The 22,354-nt window shown below is 44.3% G+C and overlaps 1 protein-coding gene across 3 annotated transcripts in view; it reads right to left on the bottom strand.

Annotated features, from left to right (window-relative positions):
• Positions 1 to 22,354, bottom strand: part of PANX2 (pannexin 2) — a 97,559-nt gene that overhangs the window by 5,157 nt on the left and 70,048 nt on the right. For all 3 annotated transcript variants that reach the window (XM_068272699.1, XM_068272697.1, XM_068272698.1), the window contains exon 3: positions 17,719 to 19,158. In XM_068272699.1, the coding sequence (XP_068128800.1) occupies positions 17,719 to 19,158 (1,440 nt within the window). The remainder of the gene's footprint in view (positions 1 to 17,718; positions 19,159 to 22,354) is intronic.

The raw sequence follows: 22,354 nt of genomic DNA, 5'->3' as shown, positions 1-22,354 counted from the left end.
TGTGCTGACATTTTTCAAATAAAGTAAAATTTCCTATACATTTGAGCACGAAAGTTATTCTGCTACATGTCTTTGATAAAAAAAAAACCATTCAGTGTATATTTATTGGATTGGGTAAAAGTTATAGCGTTTACAAACTATGGTGCCAAAAGTGAATTTTCCCATTTTCAAGCATTTCTGACTTTTCTGCGCACCTGTCAGGTTTCATGAGGGGCTAAAATTCCAGGATAGTACAAATACCCCCCAAATGACCCCATTTTGGAAAGAAGACATCCCAAAGTATTCAGTGAGAGGCATGGTGAGTTCATAGAAGATTTTATTTTTTGTCACAAGTTAGCGGAAAATGACACTTTCTGACAAAAAAAAGAAAAAAAAAAAGTTTCCATTTCTTCTAACTTGCGACAAAAAAAAAATGAAATCTGCCACAGACTCACTATGCTCCTCTCTGAATACCTTGAAGTGTCTACTTTCCAAAATGGGGTCATTTGTGGGGTGTGTTCACTGTCCTGGCATTTTGGGGGGTGCCTAATTGTAAGCACCCCTGTAAAGCCTAAAGATGCTCATTGGACTTTTGGCCCCTTAGCGCAGTTAGGCTGCAAAAAAGTGCCACACATGTGGTATTGACGTACTCAGGAGAAGTAGTATAATGTGTTTTGGGGTGTATTTTTACACATACCCATGCTGGGTGGGAGAAATATCTCCGTAAATGACAATTGTTTAATTTTTTTTACACACAATTGTCTATTTATAGAGATATTTCTCCCACTCAGCATGGGTATGTGTAAAAATACACCCCAAAACACATTATACTACTTCTCCTGAGTACGGCGATACCACATGTGTGGCACTTTTTTGCACCCTAACTGCGCTAAGGGGCCCAAAGTTCAATGAGTACCTTTAGGATTTCACAGGTCATTTTGAGAAATTTCGTTTCAAGACTACTCCTCACGGTTTAGGGCCCCTAAAATGCCAGGACAGTATAGGAACCCCACAAATTACCCCATTTTAGAAAGAAGACACCCCAAGGTATTCCGTTAGGAGGATGGTGAGTTCATAGAAGATTTTTTTTTTTTGTCACAAGTTAGCGGAAATTGATTTTAATTGTTTTTTTTCACAAAGTGTCATTTTCCGCTAACTTGTGACAAAAAATAAAATCTTCTATGAACTCACCATACTCCTAACGGAATACCTTGGGGTGTCTTCTTTCTAAAATGGGGTCATTTGTGGGGTTCCTATACTGCCCTGGCATTTTAGGGGCCCTAAACCGTGAGGAGTAGTCTTGAAACCAAATGTCGCAAAATGACCTGTGAAATCCTAAAGGTACTCATTGGACTTTGGGCCTCTTAGCGCACTTAGGGTGCAAAAAAGTGCCACACATGTGGTACCGCCGTACTCAGGAGAAGTAGTATAATGTGTTTTGGGGTGTATTTTTACACATACCCATGCTGGGTGGGAGAAATATCTCTGTAAATGACAATTGGTTGATTTTTTTTACACACAATTGTCCATTTACAGAGAGATTTCTCCCACCCAGCATGGGTATGTGTAAAAATACACCCCAAAACACAATATACTACTTCTTCTGAGTACGGCGATACCACATGTGTGACACTTTTTTGCAACCTAGGTGCGCTAAGGGGCCTAACGTCCTATTCACAGGTCATTTTGAGGCATTTGGATTCTAGACTACTGCTCACGGTTTAGGGCCCCTAAAATGCCAGGGCAGTATAGGAACCCCACAAGTGACCCCATTTTAGAAAGAAGACACCCCAAGGTATTCTGTTAGGAGTATGGTGAGTTCATAGAAGATTTTTTTTTTTGTCACAAGTTAGCGGAAAATGACACTTTGTGAAAAAAAAAACAATACATATCAATTTCCGCTAACTTGTGACAAAAAAAAAATCTTCTATGAACTCATCATACACCTAACAGAATACCTTGGGTGTCTTCTTTCTAAAATGGGGTCACTTGTGGGGTTCCTATACTGCCCTGGCATTTTAGGGGCCCTAAACCGTGAGGAGTAGTCTTGAACCCAAATGTCTCAAAATGACCTGTGAAATCCTAAAGGTACTCATTGGAGTTTGGGCCCCTTAGCACAGTTAGGCTGCAAAAAAGTGTCACACATGTGGTATCGCCGTACTCAGAAGAAGTAGTATAATGTGTTTAGTGGTGTATTTTTACATATAACCATGCTGGGTGGGAGAAATATCTCTGTAAATGACACATTTTTGATTTTTTTTACACACAATTGTCCATTTACAGAGAGATTTCTCCCACCCAGCATGGGTATGTGTAAAAATACACCACAAAACACATTATACTACTTCTCCTAAGTATGGCGATACCACATGTGTGACACTTTTTTGCAGCCTAGGTGCGCTAAGGGGCCCAACGTCCTATTCACAGGTCATTTTGAGGCATTTGTTTTCTAGACTACTCCTCACGGTTTAGGGCCCCTAAAATGCCAGGGCAGTATAGGAACCCCACAAGTGACCCCATTTTAGAAAGAAGACACCCCAAGGTATTCCGTTAGGGGTATGGTGAGTTCATAGAAGATTTTATTTTTTGTCACAAGTTAGTGAAAAATGACACTTTGTGAAAAAAACAATAAAAATCCAATTTCCGCTAACTTTTGACAAAAAATAAAATCTTCTATGAACTCATCATACACCTAACAGAATACCTTGGGGTGTCTTCTTTCTAAAATGGGGTCACTTGTGGGGTTCCTATACTGCCCTGGCATTTTACGGGCCCAAAACTGTGAGTAGTCTGGAAACCAAATTTCTCAAAATGACTGTTCAGGGGTATAAGCATCTGCAAATTTTGATGACAGGTGGTCTATGAGGGGGCAAATTTTGTGGAACCTTTCATAAGCAGGGTGGCCTCTTAGATGACAGGATGTTTTGGGCCTGATCTGATGGATAGGAGTGCTAGGGGGGTGACAGGAGGTGATTGATGGGTGTCTCAGGGGGCGGTTAGAGGGGAAAATAGATGCAATCAATGCACTGGGGAGGTGATCGGAAGGGGGTCTGAGGGGGATCTGAGGGTTTAACCGAGTGATCAGGAGCCCACACAGGGCAAATTAGGGCCTGATCTGATGGGTAGGTGTGCTAGGGGGTGACAGGAGGTGATTGATGGGTGTCTCAAGGTGTGATTAGAGGGGGGAAATAGATGCAAGCAATGCACTAGCGAGGTGATCAGGGCTGGGGTCTGAGGACGTTCTGAGGTGTGGGCGGGTGATTGGGTGCCCGCAAGGGGCAGATTAGGGTCTAATCTGATGGGTAACCGTGACAGGTGGTGATAGGGGGTGATTGATGGGTAATTAGTGGGTGTTTAGAGGAGAGAAGAGATGTAAACACTGCACTTGGGAGGTGATCTGATGTCGGATCTGCGGGCGATCTATTGGTGTGGGTGGGTGATCAGATTGCCCGCAAGGGGCAGGTTAGGGGCTGATTGATGGGTGGCAGTGACAGGGGGTGATTGATGGGTGGCAGTGACAGGGGGTGATTGATGGGTGGCAGTGACAGGGGGTGATTGATAGGTGATTGACAGGTGATCAGTGGGTTATTACAGGGAATAACAGATGTAAATATTGCACTGGCGAATTGATAAGGGGGGGTCTGAGGGCAATCTGAGCGTGTGGGTGGGTGATTGGGTGCCCGCAAGGGGCAGATTAGGGTCTAATCTGATGGGTAACAGTGACAGGTGGTGATAGGGGGTGATTGATGGGTAATTAGTGGGTGTTTAGAGGAGAGAAGAGAGGTAAACACTACACTTGGGAGGTGATCTGATGTCGGATCTGCGGGCGATCTATTGGTGTGGGTGGGTGATCAGATTGCCCGCAAGGGGCAGGTTAGGGGCTGATTGATGGGTGGCAGTGACAGGGGGTGATTGATGGGTGGCAGTGACAGGGGGTGATTGATAGGTGATTGACAGGTGATCAGTGGGTTATTACAGGGAATAACAGATGTAAATATTGCACTGGCGAATTGATAAGGGGGGGGGGGTCTGAGGGCAATCTGAGCGTGTGGGCGGGTGATTGGGTGCCCGCAAGGGGCAGATTAGGGTCTAATCTGATGGGTAACAGTGACAGGTGGTGATAGGGGGTGATTGATGGGTAATTAGTGGGTGTTTAGAGGAGAGAAGAGATGTATACACTGCACTTGGGAGGTGATCTGATGTCGGATCTGCGGGCGATCTATTGGTGTGGGTGGGTGATCAGATTGCCCGCAAGGGGCAGGTTAGGGGCTGATTGATGGGTGGCAGTGACAGGGGGTGATTGATGGGTGGCAGTGACAGGGGGTGATTGATAGGTGATTGACAGGTGATCAGTGGGTTATTACAGGGAATAACAGATGTAAATATTGCACTGGCGAATTGATAAGGGGGGGTCTGAGGGCAATCTGAGCGTGTGGGCGGGTGATTGGGTGCCCGCAAGGGGTAGATTAGGGTCTAATCTGATGGGTAACAGTGACAGGTGGTGATAGGGGGTGATTGATGGGTGATTGATGGGTAATTAGTGGGTGTTTAGAGGAGAGAATAGATGTAAACAATGGATTTGGGAGGTGATCTGATGTCGGATCTGCGGGCGATCTATTGGTGTGGGGGGGTGATCAGATTGCCCGCAAGGGGCAGGTTAGGGGCTGATTGATGGGTGGCAGTGACAGGGGGTGATTGACGGGTGATTGACAGGTGATTGACAGGTGATCAGGGGGGATAGATGCATATAGTACACGGGGGGGGGGAGGGTCTGGGGGGGGGTCTGGGGAGAATCTGAGGGGTGGGGGGTGATCAGGAGGGGGCAGTGGGCAGGGGGGGGGATAAAAAAAAAATAGCGTTGACAGATAGTGACAGGGAGTGATTGATGGGTGATTAGGGGGGTGACTGGGTGCAAACAGTGGTCTGGGGGGTGGGCAGGGGGGGGTCTGAGGGGTGCTGTGGGCGATCAGGGGGCAGGGGGGGGGAAATCAGTGTGCTTGGGTGCAGACTAGGGTGGCTGCAGCCTGCCCTGGTGGTCCCTCGGACACTGGGACCACCAGGGCAGGAGGCAGCCAGTATAATAGGCTTTGTATACATTACAAAGCCTATTATACATATGTGCAGCGGCGATCCGGGTGCTAGTAACCCGCCGGCGCTTCCGAACGGCCGGCGGGTTACTACGAGCGGTGGGTGGAGCCAGTCCCCGGCGGCTGATCGCGTCACGAATGACGCGATCGCCGCATAGCCACTCCCGCAGCCGCCCCCGCCGATGGGCGTATTGCGGTCGTTTGGGCCCGGACTTTGCCGCCGCCTATCGGCTGGGGGCGGTCCTCAAGTGGTTAAAATGTCCAAATCACATTTTGTACATTGAGGAGCCATAGACATAACCACAAAATGTGTTTAGGTAATACCTTTAATAGCTAACTGTACAATATTTCTTTGCAAGTTTCAAAACTTGAACTTTCTTCTCCAGGCATGATACAGTACTGGATCAGAACCGTACAAAAGTAATGTAACATACAGAGACTTATATATAAGACTATATATGTAACATACAGAGACTTATATATAAGACTATATATGTAACATACAGAGACTTATATATAAGACTATATATGTAACATACAGAGACTTATATATAAGTCTCTGTAGGTTGTATTACTTTTGTATGGTTCTGATCCAGTTCTGTATCATGCCTAAAGAAGAAAGTTTTGAAAGCTTGCAAAGCTTTAGTCATTAAAGGTATTACTTAAACAACTTTTGTTATTATATTCACGGATTTTCTCCATGACTGACAGAGGACCACATACAACTGAATATTGAGGAAATAAAACATGCTATGGCAAAGACTTTTAGGGTCCGATCCAATTCAATTTTTCTCCTAAGTTTTCTCATAGGAGATAATTTATGGCTTCAGTTTAAAATAACTTTCCAGCACTCTGCAATTGAAAAAGTACTAAAAAGTTGGTATCAAAATTATTCTGAGTATTTTTTGTCTAGCTCAGGGGTCTCAAACTCACGGCTCGCGGGCCATTTGCGGCCCTCGATACAATATTTTGTGGCCTCCGCTGGCAAAAGCTTCCTTATAGTTCGCTTCAGTGCTCCCAAGTAGTCCGCCGCATCCCCGCCACTAAACGAGGGCTGCAGAGCCTCCAAATCGCCCGGGGGGCAATCCGCCGGCATTTCCTGGAAGGGGCAGAGCTTTCAGCTTCAGCTTTGCCCCTCCTGACGTCAATCGCCACACGGATCGCCATCTCTCCCCGCCCCTCTCTGTGAAGGAAGCGTGAGAGGGGCGGGCAGAGGCTGACGTCAGGAGGGGCAGAGCTGAAGCTGAAAGCTCTGCCCCTTCCAGGAAATGCCGGCTGATTGCCCCTTGGGCGATTCGGGGGTTCTGCAGCCCTCGTTTTGCGGCGGGGACACAGCGGATTACTTGTAATGGGAGCACTGAAGCGAACTTGTTATGATCGCTTCTGCAGCAGGTACTGCTGGCAGTAGTAGTGCTGCAGCTCAGGCAGTTCTGATGTCTTTCCATGCAAGCTGCATAGCTTTGTCTGCCTTTTCCTGCTGTCAGCTTGTGACTGATTATCATTCACCTGTGTGGGAATCTGCATGTCTGCTCCCATTGGATGACCTCAGTATAAAGATCTGCTTCCTGCAGGGCTCCTTGGGCTATCATAGCTTCAGTTTAAGCCTGTCTTGCTGTTGCTTCAGCCCCAGATCGTGTTTCTTGTTCTAAAGATACTTTGCTGGTCTTTGCATCATATATTGGTTCATTGCCAACATATATGCATACCAGCACGTTTATTATTTTCCTTGTATTCGTGTTACGTTGATACATCAGTGTCGCTGATGTATACGTACACGAACTGTTTATATCCTGTGCTCAGTTAGTCAGCTTTCCAGCACATTTTGGTAGTTTGCGCGTATCGTGATCACCCGTGCTGAGTTAGTTATCCTGCTCCTGGTTCTGTTTGTGGATTGCGTTCATCTCTGCGAAGAGATAACGAATCCTTCTGAGTCCTGTTCCCTGTATTGCTCCAGTCCTAGTCAGTGTTCCTGCTTATGTCATATATCGGTTCATTGCCGATATATACATATGTTAGTCAGACATTACAAATAGTTTCATTGATAGCTGTAATTGTAATACGCTAGGAAAACATACTTATTGTATTTTTGTCTGTGTTACGTTCATCTATCTTGATCCTGCTATTTCCTGACTATCCTGTCCTGTCTTTGTGAGGCACGCCATCGCTGCAACGCATTGGCTGCCTCATTCCAGTCTGTCTTGTTGTGGACGCTTGCTGTCGCTAAGTAGCGGCTGGCTAGCAAGCGTTCAGTCTGTCTACCTGTCCTGATCTCCTCAGTTCGGGTTTATGCCCTCAGCGCTACCTTGCGCTGAGACGTTATCACGAAAGCATTGTTTGTGGCTGTTCGGATCTGCACCGGCTCTGTGCGCCACAATCTCCTATTAGAGTCAGTCCTCTCCTCCACTAAACTGGGGATATCCTGATTCCTTGTGCTGGTGTGTGTACCTCCTTCACGTCAGCTTATGCGTTGCATGCTGACTGTGGAGAATACACCACCAAGCGTGACATTATGATAGCCCCATTACCAATCCCCATTGTGGGGGGGATTTCCAGAAATTATGACACTGTTTGTCAGGGGTCCTGCTCCTTTAAAAAATTTGAAAAGCTTGGCCCTGAAGTTACAGACACATTTATAACAGAATTGGTTAAGGTTTTGGCCAATTCCGACTTTCGGGCTTCTGCAATTTCTACCTGGTCTGATTGGATCGTTTGCGCTCTTTTTAAGGGCAAGCTTTTTGATTGGGCAATCGATGTTTTAGATCACATTCAGTTTAGACAAAGTCCTTTGCAATTTATAGCTTTTGTAATTCACAATTGGTTGCGCATAGATCCATTGCCTTTTCCTCTTAATGAGCTTTTGGCAGCAGGTCAATCAGCTGCTCCTTCAATTGCTTGCAAAAATAATCAGCAAGCAGAGAGTAGTTCTGATAATTTCCCTTCAGCTTTGAATAAATCGTCAAAGGCAGCAGGGTCTAAAGCCAAACGTAAACGTTCTAAGAAACGTATACGATCAGCAGAGTCGTTATCTTTAGCGACTGCGCATCAGACCTGTAATGAGATTCAGCCATTAACAGATAATGAAATGCAATTGTCTTTCGGGGGAGTTAAATGGACTTATGAAACTACTAATGAACTTTCATCACTGGCCAAGGAAAATAAAGATTTGTGTCTAAAAGAATTATCTGAGTATGATTATGAAGAGATATTACAGAGTATTGAACAGATCAATTTATTCGTGCAGCAAATGAAATTTGCATACACTACAGTTCAACACTTGCTACAAGTATTGGAGATCCTTAGGAATAAGAAATCTGCCAATCGCCTGCTAAATAACCCTATACATGTTCCTGCCACAATCTGTGATCAGCCTGAATGTTCAGATGTTAAGTATGCATGGGATCCTCCATTTGAGAAAGGAGAGATGGAAGCCCTGGTCTGTGAATGGAAGCGTGATTCAAGTTCATTTTATCAATTCTACAGTGCAAAAAGTGAATTAGTATTGAATGCGTGCATTAAGTCTGCCTATAACCTAATAAAAACTGGTGTGTGTGGGAATGACTTTGTGGCTCCATTGATCGATGTGTGGGAAATTATTTTGGATGATTTATATGTGATTCAGTCAGTTGATACCAGGGAAAGCACCCTGTCAGTTGGAGACTGTCCAACTTCTCCAGTTCCTGAGTCCCTACCTTGTCCAGTGAATGTTCCTGTAATTCCACCCTGTACCATGGAAAACTCAGTGTTACTTCCCAGTAAAACAGAAGCTACTGATATTTCCTTAACCTTGCCCTGCACAAATTTATCAGCAGAGGTTCCAGAGGTCCTGCTGACTTCTGAGTCCAGCCTAGCCAGTACTCATGAGTCTTTGTTCAGTGAAACAGACATCAGAAAATCTTTGCCTGCCTCTGCAAACACTTCTGTAGAATTTACCTGTGTTAATAAAGTTCAACTCCTGTCTGATCCAGCAGATGCCAATAGATACACTACATTAGTTTCTGAGTCCCAGCAATCCTGTCTAGAAACCTCAGAACCCCAGCATCTGAATTTCCCAATTTTACAATTGAATAGTGATTCAGATGTGCAAACATTGTGTCTTGATCTTCCTGTTTCTACACCTCGCTCTAGTTTCATGAATAGCTCAGAGCATTTGCTATGTTAACCCGAAATCACAGAATTATTACCTTGTTCAGAAAATGTTCCAGTAAATTTGCCCTGTACCATGAATTGTGCAGTAGCTCTCTCCAATGAAGCTCAGGTCACAGAATCATTGTGCTGTCCAGCAGGTGCTTCCATGGTTTTGCCCTGCAATATGGACTATTCAGTGATCCTGTCCAGTGAAGCTGTGGTCGCAGAGTCTCATGCTTCACCCTGTACTTTGGATACTTCAGACCCTCTAGCAGAGGAGTCTGAGGCACTGCTTACTTCAGTTGGTGTTGCAGTAATATTCACTTGTTTAGCAGCTGTTTTGGAATTACAGTCTGCTCTAGTAAAACTTGATGAATATCTGCCCAGTGAAGCAGAAGCCAAACATTGTCTTTGTCAGCAAGCGTTTTTGATACCTTGCCTTATACACAGTCTGATTTAGCTAATGATGTTGAGTCCCTCTCTGATATTACTGTAGCCAGGGAACTTCAGCCCTGTCCTCTGAATGTTTCAGAAGTCTTGCCCTGTAACATGGATGATTCTGATTCTCTGGAAAGGGTAATAGAAATCTCAGAATTTCAGTCCGGTTTGATGAGTGTTCCTGAAACCCAGCCCTGTATCCTGAAAAATTCTGGTTCTCTGGCCGGTGTGGCAGAAGTTCCAGAGTCCCCTTCCTGTCTAGTGAATCCCTCAGTTTTGCCTAGTCCAGTGGGGGCTGCTGCAATACTGACTTGTTCTGCAGCCCCTCATGAGCTCCAATCCAGTGTATTAGATGAATCTCTGTCCAGTCCAGAGGAAGTTGTGGAGTCCCTATCTAGTTCAGTGCGTACATCAGAAGAGTTGTCCTGTCTTATTAGTGCCCCTGAACCTGATTTGTTAATAACCTTGCTGGAATCAGCGACATCTAAGTCTGATCCTGCATTCTTTTGTGAGAGTCCAGTAGTAGTGTTGGGCGAACATCTAGATGTTCGGGCCGAACAGGCCGAACATGGCCGCGATGTTCGGGTGTTCGAGCCGAACTCCGAACATAATGGAAGTCAATGGGGACCCGAACTTTCGTGCTTTGTAAAGCCTCCTTACATGCTACATACCCCAAATTTACAGGGTATGTGCACCTTGGGAGTGGGTACAAGAGGAAAAAAAAGTTTAGCAAAAAGAGCTTATAGTTTTTGAGAAAATCGATTTTAAAGTTTCAAAGGGAAAACTGTCTTTTAAATGCGGGAAATGTCTGTTTTCTTTGCACAGGTAACATGCTTTTTGTCGGCATGCAGTCATAAATGTAATATAGATAAAAGGTTCCAGGAAAAGGGACCGGTAACGCTAACCCAGCAGCAGCACACGTGATGGAACAGGAGGAGGGCGGCGCAGGAGGAGAAGGCCACGCTTTGAGACACAACAACCCAGGCCTTGCATGAGGACAAGAAGCGTGCGGATAGCAATTTGCATTTTGTCGCCATGCAGTCATAAATGTAATACAGATGAGAGGTTCAATAAACAATAAACAGTAATTGGTGTTGTCCAGAATGCGCACAATGCGTGGGTCGCGTTCAATGCAGTCCTAGACCGAAGAGGTCATAGCCTAGGGTCACAAAAACCTGTTTATTTGGGCAATTTCAATGGTGGCGAGTCTGACGTACATAAATCGCAGCAATGGCCGTTAGCAACGTCTGAATCTCACGAAATGTCTCATGCAGGTAGAAGACATATTGTTAGACTTGGGCTCCAAAGATGGGTTCCCTACATCTCTGCAAACCAGAGTTACAGGGCTCCAAATTTGGTAAAATCCCCCATAGGCTTTCATTGGGCCTCCTATTTACAGTTCCAAAATCTCACATCTTTTCAAAGGGCAATTGCTCAGCAGTGGCAAATTTTCTAGCATTGTAGGGACCCTTAGGGGGAACATGACTGGTGAGTTTCGGGCCCCTAGGCCAAAGAGGTCATAGCCTAGGGTCACAAAAACCTGTTTATTTGGGCAATTTCAAAGGTAGTTATGCTGACGTACATAAATCTCAGCCATGGCCGTTAGCAACGTCTGAATTTCACGAAATGTCTCATGCAGGTAGAAGACATATTGTTAGACTTGGATTCCAAAGATGGGGTCCCTACATCTCTGCAAACCAGAGTTACAGGGGTGCAAAATTGGTAAAATCCCCCATAGGCTTTCATTGCCTCCCTATTTCACTTTCCAAAATCTCACATCTTTTCAAAGGGCAATTGCTCAGCAGTGGCAAATTTTCTAGCATTGTAGGGACCCTTAGGAGGAACATGACTGGTGAGTTTAGGGCCCCTAGGCCAAAGAGGTAATAGCCTAGGGTCACAAAAACCTGTTTATTTGGGCTATTTCAATGGTGGCGAGTCTGACGTACATAAATCGCAGCAATGGCCGTTCGCAACGTCTGAATCTCACGAAATGTCTCATGCAGGTAGAAGACATATTGTTAGACTTGGATTCCAAAGATGGGGTCTCTACATCTCTGCAAACCAGAGTTACAGGGCTCCAAAATTGGTAAAATCCCCCATAGGCTTTCATTGGGCCTACTATTTACCGTTCCAAAATCTCACACCATTTCAAAGGGCAATGGCTCAGCAGTGGCAAAACTCACCAGTCATGATCCCCCTAAGAGTCCCTACAATGCTAGAAAATTTGGTACTGCTGAGCAATTGCCCTTTGAAAAGATGTGAGATTTTGGAAAGTGAAATAGGGAGGCAATGCAAGCCTATGGGGTATTTTACCAATTTTGCACCCCTGTAACTCTGGTTTGCAGAGATGTAGGGACCCCATCTTTGGAATCCAAGTCTAACAATATGTCTTCTACCTGCATGAGACATTTCGTGAAATTCAGACGTTGCTAACGGCCATGGCTGAGATTTATGTACGTCAGCATAACTACCATTGAAATTGCCCAAATAAACAGGTTTTTGTGACCCTAGGCTATGACCTCTTTGGCCTAGGGGCCCGAAACTCACCAGTCATGTTCCACCTAAGGGTCCCTACAATGCTAGAAAATTTGCCACTGCTGAGCAATTGCCCTTTGAAAAGATGTGAGATTTTGGAAAGTGAAATAGGGAGGCAATGAAAGCCTATGGGGGATTTTACCAATTTTGCACCCCTGTAACTCTGGTTTGCAGAGATGTAGGGACCCCATCTTTGGAATCCAAGTCTAACAATATGTCTTCTACCTGCATGAGACATTTCGTGAAATTCAGACGTTGCTAACGGCCATGGCTGAGATTTATGTACGTCAGCATAACTACCATTGAAATTGCCCAAATAAACAGGTTTTTGTGACCCTAGGCTATGACCTCTTTGGCCTAGGGGCTCGAAACTCACCAGTCATGTTCCCCCTAAGGGTCTCTACAATGCTAGAAAATTTGCCACTGCTGAGCAATTGCCCTTTGAAAAGATGTGAGATTTTGGAACTGTAAATAGGAGGCCCAATGAAAGCCTATGGGGGATTTTACCAAATTTGGAGCCCTGTAACTCTGGTTTGCAGAGATGTAGGGAACCCATCTTTGGAGCCCAAGTCTAACAATATGTCTTCTACCTGCATGAGACATTTTGTGAGATTCAGACGTTGCTAACGGCCATTGCTGCGATTTATGTACGTCAGACTCGCCACCATTGAAATTGCCCAAATAAACAGGTTTTTGTGACCCTAGGCTATGACCTCTTCGGCCTAGGACTGCATTGAACGCGACCCACGCATTGTGCGCATTCCGGACAACACCAATTACTGTTTATTGTTTATTGAACCTCTCATCTGTATTATATTTATGACTGCATGGCGACAAAATGCAAATTGCTATCCGCACGCTTCTTGTCCTCATGCAAGGCCTGGGTTGTTGTGTCTCAAAGCGTGGCCTTCTCCTCCTGCGCCGCCCTCCTCCTGTTCCATCACGTGTGCTGCTGCTGGGTTAGCGTTACCGGTCCCTTTTCCTGGAACCTCTTATCTGTATTACATTTATGACTGCATGCCGACAAAAAGCATGTTACCTGTGCAAAGAAAACCATTTCCTGCATTTAAAAGACAGTTTTCCCTTTGAAAATTTAAAATCGATTTTCTCAAAAACTATAAGCTCTTTTTGCTAAATGTTTTTCCTCTTGTACCCACTCCCAAGGTGCACATACCCTGTAAATTTGGGGTATGTAGCATGTAAGGAGGCTTTACAAAGCACGAAAGTTCGGGTCCACATTGACTTCCATTATGTTCGGAGTTCGGCTCGAACACCCGAACATCGCGACCATGTTCGGCCCGAACCCGAACATCTAGATGTTCGCCCAACACTACACGTGACCCGTTCGGCCAATCACAGCGCTAGCCGAACGTTCGGGGAACGTTCGGCCATGCGCTCTTAGTTCGGCCATATGGCCGAACAGTTTGGCCGAACACCATCAGATGTTCGGCCGAACTCGAACATCACCCGAACAGGGTGATGTTCTGCAGAACCCGAACAGTGGCGAACACTGTTCGCCCAACACTATCCAGTAGTTGCGAAGTCTAGTCATGATGGATTTTTTTTGGCCAGTCCTGGTTTTGGTCCTATCTTGGCTGACCCTGAGGCTCACAGTTCCTTGACATGCCCAGAGGTTTCTCTTGTGCCAGTGTGCCCAGATGTGCTTTGTGTGCCAGAATGCCCAAGTGTGTCTAAGGTGTTAGCGTGCTCAGATGCTTCCTTAGGAGAGACATGTTCTGATGTTGCCAGTCTGCCTGCATGCCCAGAGATGGTTCTGATCCTTGAAAGCCCTGATCTTGATATTTGTCCTTGTAACCCTGTCTCGGGAATTGCCCTAGGTTCCATAGGGGTTCTTGATAGTTCTCCATGTGAGCCTAAAGGGCGTTCTGACCTTTTGGGATCTCTGTGGAACTTCAAAGTGTTCTGGGAGATCTCTGAGGAAACTTGTCCTGGTACCTTGGATTGGTTCAACAGTGGATTTTGTGTTGGTAAGGACAGTTCCGGTGGGCATTGCAAAGGCTTTGGCATTTTTGGACGGTCCCTGGAAGGCAGTGGGTATCGCTCAGAGAGCTTCGAGGGGCTTTCTTCTGGAAATCATGGTTCTGATGGGTGTCACACTGGGGCTTGTAGTACTCTGTAGGTTTTGGTTCTGATGGGTCCAGTCTTGTGATGACTGATTCTGGATTTTGGTCTTGCCGGGCTGTCCCGGTCATCATGAATAATCAGTTAGGTTATTTCCTTGGGAATGTCAGTTTTGAAAGGCGTCTAGTATCCGCCTTTAAAGGAGGGGGTACTGTTATGATCGCTTCTGCAGCAGGTACTGCTGGCAGTAGTAGTGCTGCACCTCAGGCAGTTCTGATCTCTTTCCATGCAAGCTGCATAGCTTTGTCTGCCTTTTCCTGCTGTCAGCTTGTGACTGATTATCATTCACCTGTGTGGGAATCTGCATGTCTGCTCCCATTGGATGGCCTCAGTATAAAGATCTGCTTCCTGCAGGGCTCCTTGGGCTATCATAGCTTCAGTTTAAGCCTGTCTTGCTGTTGCTTCAGCCCCAGATCGTGTTTCTTGTTCTAAAGATACTTTGCTGGTCTTTGCATCATATATTGGTTCATTGCCAATATATATGCATACCAGCACGTTTATTATTTTCCTTGTATTCGTGTTGCGTTGATACATCAGTGTCGCTGATGTATACGTACACGAACTATTTATATCCTGTGTTCAGTTAGTCAGCTTTCCAGCACGTTTTGGTAGTTTGCGCGTATCGTGATCACCCGTGCTGAGTTAGTTATCCTGCTCCTGGTTCTGTTTGTGGATTGCGTTCATCTCTGCGAAGAGATAACGAATCCTTCTGAGTCCTGTTCCCTGTATTGCTCCAGTCCTAGTCAGTGTTCCTGCTTATGTCATATATCGGTTCATTGCCGATATATACATATGTTAGTCAGACATTACAAATAGTTTCATTGATAGCTGTAATTGTAATACGCTGGGAAAACATACTTATTGTATTTTTGTCTGTGTTACGTTCATCTATCTTGATTCTGCTATTTCCTGACTATCCTGTCCTGTCTTTGTGAGGCACGCCATCGCTGCAACGCATTGGCTGCCTCATTCCAGTCTGTCTTGTTGTGGACGCTTGCTGTTGCTAAGTAGCGGCTGGCTAGCAAGCGTTCAGTCTGTCTACCTGTCCTGATCTCCTCAGTTCTGGTTTATGCGCTCAGCGCTACCTTGCGCTGAGACGTTATCACGAAAGCATGGTTTGTGGCTGTTCGGATCTGCACCGGCTCTGTGCGCCACAATCTCCTATTGGAGTCAGTCCTCTCCTCTACTAAACAGGGGATAACCTGATTCCTTGTGCTGGTGTGTGTACCTCCTTCACGTCAGCTTATGCGTTGCATGCTGACTGTGGAGAATACACCACCAAGCGTGACAGAACTATAAGGTAAAATAGGCAAAATAGTTCGCTTCAGTGTGAATTTGATTTTGAAATAAAAATCAATGCAAGTGATTGGGGGGGGGGGGGGGGGGGAGGGGGTGTTCAAGCTGCTGATTGTAAAATCCCTTATGCGGACCAGCATCATCCTGACTTTGCCTCCTGCAGCCCCCAGGTAAATTGAGTTTGAGACTCCTGGTCTAGCTGATGGCTTAAAGGCATCTTATTGATAAGATGTAAAAATATCACCCAGGAAAAAACTTGGAGAAAAAGTTAATTGGATCAAGTCCATATCCGGCATTCATTTACTATGCATATTTTTTTTGTTTCCATGTTGGGTGTATAGAGGAATCCATCTAATTTGCTTATATATTTGTTTTTTTTATTTACTATGCTTTATGTTTTAACATAGTCTACACTCCTTGGTTTAATGTGTGCTTAATACTTGATAAAAATTACCTGAGCATTTAAATATTACAAGGACATATAGTACAGTTAGCTATTCAATAAATATTACATACAGCAATTATGTTATCTTGGCAGAACGTAAGTTTCTCCATGCATTCCAAGACCACTCCTCTCTTAGTGCTTAAAGAGGAGCTGTCAGCCATAGTATGCCATATAAAAAAATGATATATATAAGTAGATAAATACTAGCTCTACTTACATAAGATGTGTATTGCATGGTCCAAGTGTTGATTTCAGTGAACTTTATAAAATAATAAAAGGTAAATGGAGAGAATTCTGTTCTCTGGCAGGGGCCATCTTTACTCCCTCCTAAAGCCAATGGTGAGGTCATTTCCTCCCTTACTCCTCCCTCCTCCCCACACCAATAGCGAGCATTATGTCTCAGGCACCCCCGCATCCATGGAAACCCCCCAGCCCTGCTACCATATCCATAGGGATTCCCCCTGCATTTACCCTCAACCCTGCAGCATCCCTACTTGTCCCGCAGCATTACAGCGTTTAGTGGGGAAGAATAAATGCAGCTCCATCGCCTGGAACCATGTTGAGGGGAGTCTGTGTGCGCTGCATATATTCTAAGCTCTACAATGATGCGGGACAAGCGCCGAGCCGTGGATGTTACAGGGTTGATTGTAAATGCAGGGAATCCCTAAGGAAATGGTAGCAGAAACGGGGATCCCCATGGATGCGATGCGGTGGTGGCAGCCACTGCCCACATGAATCGGCGGAGATGCCTGTCGCCTGGAGTGTGGGGAGGGAGCAGACACGGACAGTCATGGGAGGCAGCCAATGAAAGGAAAAGGAGTGAGAGTGACACAGGCAGCAGCCAATCAGGCTGAACTAGCTGTGTCTGTGCAGAAACTCCTCCCCCCGCCCCTGCCCCAGCCTGCACTGCAACTTCTCTTTTGTGGCTGATTACTGGCTGCGTACTAAGGAGCTGGGGACATGAGGATTAATCTCTGCAATTAAAAAGTAAGATTGATTTTAAAGGTATGCATTGCCTTTTTAGCATTCCTTTTATATGATATGATAAACAGATAGAAATAGATAATTTATTTTGTTTTTCATGCCTAACAGTTACTCTTTAAGCGATTACTTTACATAATAATGAAAAACTTACTTTGCATTCTCCTGCAAAAAAACCTTTTTTTGAATGTTAAATGTAATATATGAGAAATTCTGTCTTGTATCAGGTAACACAGTTACATATGATACCAAACTTTACCGCATTGAAGTTCCACTGTACACAGAAGCTGCTAAAACATGAAAAGATATATGACTGTAGTAAGGTCCATATCTTGGCAGAAGCTGAGATGCTTCCATTACTCTGATGTGTTTTTACTCTGCTGTTTGTAAGTTTCAAGACAAATGTGAGGAATTCAAATTCATGTAAAAAAAACTATAAGAATAGGGTCTGAAGTAATGCAAGTCTTGGGCAGTACAAAAGACTTATGAGGATTATTCTGCAGATTTATTCTAATAAATAAAATCAGGCTATAGTGCCCGAGCATAATTCTAAGCCATATCTAATATGTGGCATTCAAAAATATGCCAAGTAAAATAAACAGACTTCCTGTACATCTAGTGTTCAAACAGATAAAGACATCAAGAGACATATAGCCAGACTTCTTTTTGGTATAAGTGATAAATATTTACCTTTTACTTGTACAGACATATTCTCTTCCTGGCTTGGGAAGCCATTTTCTTGACTTTCAGATGTGGCTATAGGTGCACACTCTTGTGTCTCTGACTTGCCCTTTCTGTTACCAAGAACATATGGTTGTACATCTAAGGAGAAGTGTCGAGTATGTTTTTTCTCACTTGAGATGCTTGACGTTGTGCTATCATTACTTTTCTGAGATGCTGAATGTGGCGAAGACTTTGAAGATCCTTCCAAAAGTGGTGCTATTACGGTATCTGTTGCAGTTTTCCTTCTCACTGGCTTTGGCTTGTCTGGTTTACTGTTTTCAACCTTCATTATGGCTATTTGTTCCTTAAAGGGCTGGGGTAGAGGGTTGCTACTGGGAATCCACTTCATTTTCTTCCTAGGTCGCTTTATAACAAGATGTTCATTGACATCAATATCTGCCGGGTCTACACTTGGATCAACTGTCTGCATCCCAGAATCCCGCATAGTGGGAGTGGCATCATAATTAGACTGTGCTAACGCAGCAAGTAATTGCCGAACTACATTATCATACATTAAATCACTCTCATTGGTTATAAAATCTAAACGATTTAAGGATTTGATATGGTCACGGTTTTCATTGCAGAACATGGCCAGGATATTTATATCACAAAACTGAGATTTCTGCCACTGCCTCTTAGTCTTTATGCCAACCTTATTTAATTTGTCAAAAATAAAGTTGGATTTTCTGACAATGAAAAGGTGTATTAAATTAATAAGGATAATTAAATTGATAACACTAAGAAGAAAAATATCTACTGAAGCTATGATTCTTTGGAGCTGAACAGATGGCAGTTTGCAGTTTACCCTTATTAGCGATTTTGAATGACTAGTTTTAAGGTGAGGCTCTCCTATAACACAAGTAAATTCGTTCTGCTTCTGAGTTGCATAATATGTACTCAGATAAGTAATTGGTATAATACTTAAACATATAATTAGTAAATGTCTTGCTAAATACAGTTTGGCTAAAAAATTACTGCGACCTCTTCTTTCCAGATACTTTTCAAAAAGGTTTTGTTCAGGGCTTTTCTCTTTCTCTGCATTTTCTATTATCTCTCGCTTCTCTTTTTCTGTAATACCAGGACCTTTTGATTGAATTTGCTTTTCAATTTTGGGTGCACGTCCCTCTGCAGCTCGATGGTAGCAGTTGTCAATTTCCTGAAGCAGAAAATTCAGCTCTGAAGTCAACCTGGTTGAAGCTAGAAACTCCCATCCCAGAGCAGGAATGTACATGATTCCAGCAAAGGCCAGAAGAGCGTATGGGAAGAACTTGTGCTCAAACAATGAAGGCCACTGGCTGGCATTCACCCCCGGTAGCGCATCCTTAAGTTCTGTCCAGCAATATCCTCTGGCGTACAAGGCTTGATCCCGAGTGAAGTTGTGAGGTGTATAGCAATATATAGGTTCCTCTGTATAACAGAGAGAAAAGTCACTGCTGTGGGGTTAACCTAAAGAGAAACTCTGAAAAATAAATACATTGAAATTGGTAGAATGTTTTGGTTAAAATTAAATTGTAAAGTATCATGGCCAAATAAATCTGACATTCCCTTTACAGTATATATGATCATATTCACACCTCAAATGTAGGCATGTCCAATCAAAACATTTCTTGGAGCCAAAACCTGAAAGCCCCATATGTGCTGGGAACAAAGTTGCCTTTTAAAAGACATCCCAGGTGACATGACGAGATAGACCTGAGTATGTATAGCACACAAATAACTATGCTGTGTTCCTTTTTTTTCTTTCTCTGCCTGAAAGAGTTAAGGTTGGTACACACGCTTGACTGAAGTCAGCTGAGGCAGCCAACAATGACTGCCTGCGCTGATAACTGATAATCAAGTGCGAGCACAGCGGCCTCCAACCCCCAACTCCCCCGCTCGCTGCTTGAAGTCACGCAAGTACATCTTCATCATCCCTCTGCCTTGCTGCATAGCAACACAGCACACTTTCAGCTACACAGATGACTTACATGTGTGTAGCTTGGCCCAGTGATGTCACCCAAGGGGATAGGGTCCCGATCCATGGCCTATATGCAATTAACTTTTTCTCCTGAGTTTTCTCCTAGGTGATATTTTTAAACCTGTCAATAAGATGCCTTTTAAGCCTTCAGAAAACAAAACAAAAAATTCATATTACTTTTTCACTTACCTTTAGGTACCTTTTTAGTTGAAAAGTGCTGGAAAGTTATTTTAAATCTAAGATGAAAAATTATCTCCTAGGAGAAAACTCAGGTGAAAAAGGGAATTGCATATGGCCCCTTGACGGGTGACATCCATCAAAGGTGTGTACGCACCTTTAAACATTAGGCATGCAAGTGAACGTTTGTGTCCTCACTGGGCCTATAGCGTAAGTCTCACTGATAAGGAATTACATCCATAAAACACTTTCCTGGCAGCAAATGGCTTCTGAGAGCAGGAAAGAGATAAAAAGGATCAGTAGTTCATAGATTTTAGTATTGGCATACTTAAATGAATTTGTCATTGGGCAGAGACAATGAAACAGTAAAAACTTAAAGGATACATTCAGGCTGCTGAAGATAACAAAATGCACTTACCTGGGGCTTCCTCCAGCCCCTGGCAGCTGTCCTGTGCCCTCAAATGCTGATGACATCGGCTGGACCACGTGACCTGCGTGGTGGAGCGCAGAAGAAGCCGATCTGGCAAGGTCGACTTCTGCAGCGCAGGACAACGGGAGCCACCGGAGCTGCGGCGAGGGCACAGGACAGCTGCCAGGGGCTGGAGGAACCCCCAGGTAAGTGGATTTTTTTTTTTATTTTGCCTAGACCTTCCCTTTAAAAAAGTTGACTTAAATATAAATTAAAACTGTGGGATATCTAAATAGACATTTTAGGAGAAGGAGGATTGATACAATTGTTTCAATTTCATCAGTCTGATCAACTATCTGAAATGTACTCTCAGTCAGAAATAATTGCAGTACATTCACTGAACACACTCCATTTAATGCAAATGGTGACTGTCTTCACACACCTCATCCAGTATCACTTACATCAGGGAGCACATAAATAATATCTAGTTTTGCATGTAGTAGCCAACCATTTGCTGAAAAGAAGGATATATGGCCTAAATCAGGTTCCCCATTTCTGAAATGTTATTGATACATATTTTGGGGGGAATATAGTATCTAATTTAATTTCAAGAGCTTGCTCTGTTTCCATCCTCTCCTGTGACCATAGCAGTTGGCAACATCAAATTCTTCCAGAAGATATCTGCACATTTCCAGGCACACTTAAAGAGAACCTGTACTGAGTAAAATTATTTAAAGGGACTCCGAGCTCAGAGTAAAAATAAAATTTGAACTTACCCGGGGCTTTCTCCATCCCAGCCCTGGTCGGGACGTCCCACGCCGGCCTCCTGGCTCTTCTCCCGGCGGCTGTCCGCATAGCGCGGACAGGCCGGTCCCCCGGGTGACACTGGCGAGTGTCGGGCCTTCTCCTTCCGTATACGTCACGAATGACGTCACACGCCGGCCGCCGCGCGTCATGAGGAGAAGGCCCGACACTCGCCAGTGTCGCCCGGGGGACCGGCCTGTCCGCGCTATGCGGACAGCCGCCGGGAGAAGAGCCAGGAGGCCGGCGTGGGACGTCCCGACCAGGGCTGGGATGGAGAAAGCCCCGGGTAAGTTCAAATTTTATTTTTACTCTGAGCTCGGAGTCACTTTAAAATAAACACATGAGGTAACTTCAAATGAACATTACATAGTTACCTTGCCATCAGTTCCTCTCAGAAACTCACCATTTTCTGCTGACAGTGATCCCTTCCAGTTCTGACAACATTTTGTCAGAACTGAAATATATCAGTTGCTGTCGGTTATATATCAGTTGCTGTCAGTTACAGCTGAGAGGAGAACGGATGTGTCCATGTTTCCCTATGGCTCAAGTGGGCGATGTTACAGTTTAACTGTGTGCTGACCACAAAGCTGTTATGGTGTACTGGCCATTTTCCAAATGGAGGACGGAGAAATCCATTGATCACAGTGGACAAACAGGATGCAGGAGAGGAAAAAGAGATTGAGGAGTAGACTACACAGGAGGTAAGTATGACTTGTGTATGCTTATTTTGACTTTTAATTTTCAGTTCAGGTTTTCTTTAAAGGGGCACTATGGTGAAAAATTATAAAATTTAAAATATGTGCAAACGTAGACAAATAAGTAAGTTTTTTCCAGAGTAAAATGAGCCATAAATTACTTTTCTCCTATGTTGCTGTCACTTACAGTAGGTAGTAGACTTCTGACAGAAGCGGCAGGTTTTGGACTAGTCCATCTCTTCATGGGGGTATTCTCAGGGATTTATTTATTTTCAAAAGCACTTAGTGAATGGCAGTTGCTCTGTTCAACTTCCAAAAAACTGTGTAGCGAGCAGAGAAGCTGGCCAGCATCACTGTTTAAATCCTTTTTAGAAAATATCTTTATACAGAATAAAAGCCTTGCTGGGAATCCACTGATTGGACTAGTCCAAAACCTGTTGCTTCTGTCAGATTTACTACCTACTGTAAGTGACAGCAACAAAGGAGAAAAGTGATTTATGGCTCATTTTACTCTGGAAGAAATGTACTTCTTATTTGTCTATGTTTGCACATATTTTACAT

The sequence above is a fragment of the Hyperolius riggenbachi genome, chromosome 3 (genome assembly GCF_040937935.1).
Source record: "Hyperolius riggenbachi isolate aHypRig1 chromosome 3, aHypRig1.pri, whole genome shotgun sequence".
Taxonomy (NCBI): Eukaryota; Metazoa; Chordata; class Amphibia; order Anura; family Hyperoliidae; genus Hyperolius; species Hyperolius riggenbachi.
This window is presented reverse-complemented; position numbering and strand designations above follow the sequence as displayed.